The sequence below is a fragment of the Chiloscyllium plagiosum genome, chromosome 34 (genome assembly GCF_004010195.1).
Source record: "Chiloscyllium plagiosum isolate BGI_BamShark_2017 chromosome 34, ASM401019v2, whole genome shotgun sequence".
Lineage (NCBI taxonomy): Eukaryota > Metazoa > Chordata > Chondrichthyes > Orectolobiformes > Hemiscylliidae > Chiloscyllium > Chiloscyllium plagiosum.
Window position 1 is genome coordinate 8,296,764 of NC_057743.1, and position 7,679 is coordinate 8,304,442.

At 40.7% G+C, this 7,679-nt stretch overlaps 1 protein-coding gene across 2 annotated transcripts in view; it reads right to left on the reverse strand.

The window, feature by feature from the left end:
* hp1bp3 (heterochromatin protein 1, binding protein 3) overlaps positions 1–7,679 on the reverse strand; it is a 34,838-nt gene that overhangs the window by 22,203 nt on the left and 4,956 nt on the right. Inside the window, exons 2-3 of one of the 2 annotated variants that reach the window (XM_043675550.1) lie at positions 6,185–6,287; positions 4,925–5,069 (exon numbers count right to left, since the gene is read on the reverse strand). In XM_043675550.1, coding sequence (XP_043531485.1) covers positions 4,925–5,069; positions 6,185–6,251 — 212 coding nt within the window. In that variant the 5' untranslated portion in view covers positions 6,252–6,287. The remainder of the gene's footprint in view (positions 1–4,924; positions 5,070–6,184; positions 6,288–7,679) is intronic. The other variant, XM_043675551.1, reaches the window with a different exon arrangement.

The window sequence follows — 7,679 nt, forward strand, 5'->3', positions numbered from 1 at the left end:
TCATTAGTGAACCAGGTGGGTTTTGCTGATTGTCACTTCATCACTGGACTCTTAATTCCAGATTTTTATTGAATTCGAAATTTCACCATCTGCCATATCTGAATTTGAACCAAGGTACTCAGAATATTACCTGGGTCTTCGAATTAATAGTCTAGCAATAATAACACTACCAGCAGCCTTGCAAAATCTCAACAGCTGGAGCATTTACAGGTCTGAAGCACGAAATATCTGCCCTGAAAATGACTTTATTCACAACTACCCTTGTTCAACTAATGCTTATTATCAGTTTCAACTGAGATTGCTGGGTTCCAGGAGGAGGATAGTGAGAATAATGCAAATTAGATATGCTGTTTTAGAAATTGGTGACATTCTCATCTCACCTGAAACAACATTATTTCTTTTAGTATGGACCTGTAAGCTTTTATTAGCTTCCAACATTTAAATGCTGCAATTTGTACTCTTTTAGTTGCTTAAAGAGAACAAAATCAGTCCTATGCAATGTAAAATTTCTATTCTCAGTGGCAATTTTTCACAACCCTATTTTTCTGCTTTACCCCCAAATTCCCTATACTTTCCATGCTCATTTTCTTTCTTATTTGCTCCATCTTGTCTTTTCACCTGATACTCCCTTTCATTCACCTCGATCTACCCATTTAGGAAGAACAATGGGGAAAACTGTATTCAAGAGAAAATGTAGTTTTGCGTCATTAAAACGTGGAACTGAGGAATATCATAACTGAAGATATTCAAAAGTCTGGAAATTTCTATTCTACTATAACCAATACAATGGCTGCAGTGCTTAGAGTCTGATCTGTGAAAACAAGTTAGATCACAAGATTAGGAACAGAATTAAGCCATTCAGCCCATCAAGTCTGCTCAAGTGATCATAGCTGAAATGCTTCTGAACCCCAGTCTCCTGCCTTCTCCCCATAACCTATGAAACACTTACTAATCAAGAACCTACTTTCCTGTCTTGAATACACACAAGACTTGGCCTCCATAGCCATGAGTTTCATGGATTCACCAACCCTGAAGAAATTCATTTTTACCTCTGTTCTAAAGGCTGCCCCTTCATTCTGAAGCTGTGCCCCAGGTCCTCGTCTCACCTACTCATGAAAACACCTGCTCCACAACCACTCTACCAAGGCCTCTCATTATTCTCTAAGTTTCAATGAGATCCTCCCATCTCCCTCATCCTTCTAAATTCCAAGAGTACAGATCCATAGTCCTCCAAGATAGGTGGAGATGCTCCTCAACTAATATGCCATTCACCCCCAGGGTCACCGTTGCAAACCTCCTCTGGATCCCATTCAATGCCACTATATCCTTCCTTAGATAGAGACCACAAGTCCTCTCAAATTTCCAAATGAAGTCTGACAAGAGCCTTACACAGCCTCAGCAGGACATCTCTCCTCTTGTATTCTATCCCTCTTCAAATAAATGCCAACACTGCATTTGCCTCCCACACTGCCAACTTAATCTGCACATTAACTTTAACAGAATCCTGAGCTGGGATTATTAAGCCCCTCTGGAAGCCTTTTCCTTTTCATAAGATAGTCTATGCCTCTATTCTTTCCACATAATATTCCATCTGTCACTTCCTGGCCTACTTTCCAAGCCTGTCCAAGTTTTTCTCCAGCCTTCCCGTTCCTCAACATTACCTGTTCCTCCCCCTATCTTTGTGGCATCTACAAACTTAGCAACAATGCCCTCAGTTCCTTTGTCCAGATCATTAGTGTATAATGCAAATAGTTGTGGTTCTAACACTGACCTCAGCAGAACTCCACTAGTCACTGGCTGCCATCCTGCAAAAGACCCCTTTATCCCCACTCTGTGCCTTCTGCCAATCAGCCAATCCTCTGTCCATATCAGCACCTTACCCCTAACACTACAGACTTTTATCTTATTTGGTAGTCTCCCTGCTTGGCAATTTGTCAAAGGATTTATGGAAATACAAAACAGATCATGTCCACTGACTCTCTTTTCTTTAACTTGCTTGTCACTTCTTGAAAACATTCCAACAGATTTGTTAGAAGTGGCCTCCCCTTGACAAAGCTATTCTGACTCAGCCCTATTTGACCACAATCTCATCCCTAATAATGGATTCTAAAATCTTACCAATGCCTGAGGTCACGCTAATTGCCTATAGTTCTGTCTGCTGCTTCCCTCCCTTCTTAAACAGGGGTGATGCATTAGTCATTTTCCAGACCTCTGGGTCCCTCCCCAATTCCAGTGATTCCTGAAAGATCACCACCAGTAACCGAACAATCTCCTCAGCTATCTCTTCAGAACACTGGGTGGTCCATCATGTCCAGGTGGCTTATCCACATTTAAATCTTTCAGTTTCCTCAGTACATTCTCCTTGTGATGGCACTACATTCATCTCTGTCCCCAATTCTTGAAGTTCCTGTTTGCTGCCGGTGTTTTCCACTGAGAAAACTGATGCAAGGTACCTATTCAGTTCCTTCATAATTTATTTCCCCATTACTACTTCTCCAGCCTCATTTTTCAGTGCTCCAATGCCCAGTCTATCTTACTTTTTATAACTCTTAAAAACTTGCAATTTTAAAAAATATTGCTAGCTTACTTAACGTCATATTTCATCTTCACACCACTCCACCTAGGTTTATTAAAAAGTTGTCTTCTGATGTTTGAAGATTTCCCTGTCGTTATCACCACACTGTATGCTTTCTCTTTTTGTTTTTATTTTGTCCCAGACTTCCCTTGTCAGCCATAGTTGCTTCATTCTCCCCTTAGCATGTTTCCTCTTCCGAGGAATGAATTTTTGCTTTTCCTCCCAAATTACCCCCAGAATCTCCTGCTGTTGCTGCTCCACCATCTTCCCTGTTAGGCATCCTTTCCACTCAACTCTGGCCAGTTCCTCTCTTATGTATGTCATTACAATTATATCTGAATCAAGGTTCCTTCGCTTTTAAGTTCCCTAATCAAGTCTGCCTCATTACACATCAAATCCAGAACTGCCTGTTCCCTACTGGGCTTTACCACAAGCTGCTCCAACGAATTCACTTGTAGACATTCCACAAACTCCTTTTCTTGGGATTCGCTACCAACTTGAATTCCCCAAACCACTTGCGTATTGAAGTCCCCATGATCATTGTAATAGTCCCTTTCCTACAAACGTTATCCACTTCCTGCTTTAAATTCTTCACATCCTGATTATCACCAGGAGACATGTACGTGATTCCTATTAGGGTCTTTTTTCCTTTGCGGTTCCTCAACTTAACCCACACAGATTCTATACCTTCCACCTCTACCACTTCTCGCTAGCGATTTAATTTCATTTCTTACTAACAAGGCAACAATGCCCCCTCTCCCCATCTGGTTGTGCTTTTGATAGGACATATCCTTGGATATTTAGTTCGCAGTCCTGATCCCTTTGTAGCCACACCTCTGCAATACCCACATCATACCTACCAACTTAAAAAAAAGTGTTAGAAGCTCATTTACTTTATTTTGTGTATTGTGTGCACCACCCTCAGTCCTGCATTGATTGCCTCCGTACCTGCTGTGCCCGAAGTTACACTCCTGAGCCTTTCCATACTCAGAGTCCTACAGCCCTTCGGCTCAAACTGGTCCACGCTGACCAAAATGTCCATGCATGCTAAGTCTACTTCCCTGCACTTGGCCCATATCCTTTTAAATCTTTCCTATTCACTGTACTTGTCCAAATGCCTTTTAAATGTTGTTAATGTAACTACCTCAACTATTTCCGCTGGCAGTTCATTCCATAGATGTACTACCCTCTTATAAAAAAAGTTGCCCGTCTTTAAAAGCTTCTATTTTATTCTTTCCTCTCTAAACCTAAACTGATGCCCTCTAGTCTTCGATTCTCCAACTCCTGGGAAAAAGACTGAGTGTATTCACTCTATCCATGCCTCTCATGATCTTATACACTTCTCTAAGATCTTCCCGCAACCTCTTACACTCTAAAGAAAAAAAAAGTCCTAACTTGTCCAACCTCGTCCTATAACTTAGACCCTTGAGTCCTCGTAACATTCTTGTAATTTTGTTGGGTACTCTGTCCAGTTTAATAACATTCTTCCTATAGCAAGCTGACCAAAACTGAACACAATATTCCAAGTGTGGCCTCACAATGTCCTGGACAACTGCAACATAACTTCCCAACTTCTTTACTCAATGCCCTGACAGACGAAAGCCAGTGTGCTAAAAACCTTCTTCACGGCCCTGTCTACTTGCGACTCCACTTTCAGTCCTGTTCTGTCCTATAACTTTTTCTGAAAGCTTTAATAACCTCTGCTAAGGTTATTCATAATTTTATTCATAATTTTCTTTGCAACAGAGCCCACCTTCTACTGTTTAGTTTAATGCTGTATCTACAGCCCTAGTTATGCGATTCGTCAGGACTCTGGTCCCAGCATGGTTTCATACAGCCCTTTCCGTCAGAATATCTTCCTCTTTCCCCATTACTGTTGCCAAGGTCCCATGAATTCAAACCCATTTTTCCCACACTAATCTTTGAGCCCATGAGTTTGCCTGTTTAATGCCATTGACCCTATACCAAATAGCCTGTGGCTCAAGTAATCTGGAGATCATTACATTCTTGGTTCTGCTTTTTAATTTAGCCCCTGGCTGTTCATACTCCCTCAGCAGAATCACTTTCCTCTTTTTACCTATATTTTTGGTTCTTACTTGGATCATGACAACTGGGTCTTTCCTTTTCCACTCCAAATACCTCGGCATCCCAGATGAGATATCTTGAATCTTGGCACCAGACAGACAGAACAGCCTTCAGGACTTTCAATGCTGGCTAGATAGAACAGTGTCGATTCCCATGATGAAACTATCCCAGTCATCATCCTTCTTCTCCTGTTATTGGATACCTTATTACACTATCAATAAAATGTGTATGCATACACTTGCCAATCACCACACTCATACTTACTCCTTTTTAGGTTCCTCTGGTGATTTGGTTTCTTTCTCTTCATCTCCACTTTTTTCTGCTTCTTTCTTTTCCTCTTCCTGGGTTGAAGTGTCATTTTCAGGTTCCTCCTCTGCTGACACGGATTCTTCTGATGTCACATCAGCATCTTCTCACAGAGAAAAGAGAAGTGAACTCTGAGCAAATCTTATAAATGTAAGTGCAGACCACTGGAATCTGCTGCCCGTGAAACAAGCTAACAAGCTCCAATTCATGCTGCCTTAGGGACACACCACATATTTCAGTTGAGAGCACACAGACACAGCTGGACAGATCCAACGTTTATGGCATTGCCATACTTAGGTTGGATTATAGTTGAGATATAATCAGTGAACACCCGCAGGTTCTGAAGAGAGAATTGGTAAAATAAATCTTATTGCTAATTCGGATTAATGCACAAATTAGGTACTTTTCTCATTAAAATTAAGGTTTTTAGGTAATATTTGCAACATAACTGTCAGGTAACTGCCATCTTAAATAAAGGACAATCCAGGTAAATGGTCTGACATTAAACAGAACGGCGGCACGGTGGCACAGTGGTTAGCTCTGCTGCCTCACAGCGCCAGAGACCCGGGTTCAATTCCCGCCTCAGGCGACTGACTGTGTGGAGTTTGCACGTTCTCCCCGTGTCTGCGTGGGTTTCCTCCGGGTGCTCCGGTTTCCTCCCACAATCCGAAGATGTGCAGGTCAGGTGAATTGGCCATGCTAAATTGCCCGTAGTGTTAGGTAAGGGGTAAATGTAGGGGTATGGGTGGGTTACGCTCCGGCAGGTCAGTGTGGACTTGTTGGGCCGAAGGGCCTGTTTCCACACTGTAATCTAATCTAATCTAATCTAATCAGAACTGCCATTGGCAGGTCCTCTACCAATGACAACTAGGTAATTAACAGTGGCCAAACGCTGAAATTACTTGCTCTTGCCCACATTATATAAATAAAAATAAGGGGTTTGCCATTTCAGTCCGAGGTGAGGTGGTATTTCTTCACTCAAGGAATAGTCAGTCTTTGGAATTCTTTACCCGAGAGGGCTGTGTGGAAGCTCAGAAAGTGGATATGCTCCAAGACAGAAATTGACAAAATTTCTGAATAATAATTGCATGAAAATAGAGGCAATCAAACACTTTGGAAGCTTGATACCATCTAGATGATCATAGTCTGCCTGAACCACTGCTTGCAATTCACTGTATATACCACATTTTGGAAGCAATATTTCAATATAATTGGTACCTGTCGTAGGCTTGTTTTTCACAGGTGTGTCCTGTGCAGAAGGACTTGCATTCCGTCGAATAGGCATGTCTTCAATGTGGTACTCAATGATCTGTTAAAGAGACTATATAAAATAGTTTAAGCCAAATACTATTAACGGACAACATGAAATTCACCAAACAATCTGACAGAAGGGTTTGGATACTTTGGTTCACAACTGCCCAGTTTAGTGAACAAGTGTAGATTACTGCACAGAAAGCTCACTTCCAGTTTCAGTAGATGCAATATAACTGAAGTAGAAAGATTGTACCTGAAAAATCTCTTGTGCAGCAAAGTCTAACAAAAGTCGATCAAAACTTTAAATTTATTCAATCAGTCTGAACCGTACAATTATAGTTATGGTCAAAGAACACCAAAATATTATTCTTCTCCCCACCAAATCCACATCGACCATAATCGCAAACTAAACTAGTCCACCTGCCTGCACATGGCCCATATCCCTCCAAACATTTCTTATTCATGTACTTATTTAAATGTCTTTCAAATGTAACTGAGCCAACATCCACCACTTTCTCTGGGCGTTCATTCCACACACTAACAACTCTGTATAAAACAAAATTGTCGGTCATGTCTTTTTAAAATCTTTCTCCTCTCATCTTAAAAATATTCCCCCTGGTCTTGAAATCCCCCACCCGAGGAAAAAGCCACCTGCGATTTATCTTATCTGTACTCCTCATAATTTTATAAGCCTCTGTAAAGTAACCCCTCAAACTCCTAAGTTCCAGTGAAAAAAGTCCCAGCCTATCCAGTTGGTGTCTTTTGATGTGATAATTAAAGAGTTTACAAGACTTTAGACTGACCTTTCAAAAAGATTGTAAAACGTGGGACATGTATCAGTAAAATTATGACAAATTTGCCAAACTTCTCAGAACGACTTTTGCAAATAGAATTCAGTATCAATTCGTATATGTATTAGATGATCAAATTTGAAAATTAACTTAAGATTTACTTACTGAATCATAGCTTACTGAAATTAGATAAAAATGGCAAGTGCTAACAGGTTATAGGATCATACTTGCAACTGTACACAAGTGAGTACCAAAACTCAACAGAAAGTTGTTGACAATTATGACACTAAAGCCTTTAAATATGATTTATATTTCAAAACTTGAAAGACCACCTGCTTAATGTTCTTGAATACTAAAAGGCAGTTCATGTGTCCCAGAGCCTGAAGGCTGTGGAAAGCATAAACAGATCTTCAAAAACGTATTGTCCCAGTTGCAGCCAATGGCATATAGCCCTTATAGATACAATACCTAATCAAGCAAATATATTCAATACCTTCCCCGCAAAAAACACTTGCGCAAACATCCCTAATAACTTTGGAATGATTAAGAATATGGGGTCAAGCATAAAAAAAAACTGTGAAGTCTAATTCACAACAACTTTCCTTCAGAAATAACCTCAACACAGTAAATCATTCCTATGAGGGAGGCGGGTGAGCGATGCGGGGAGG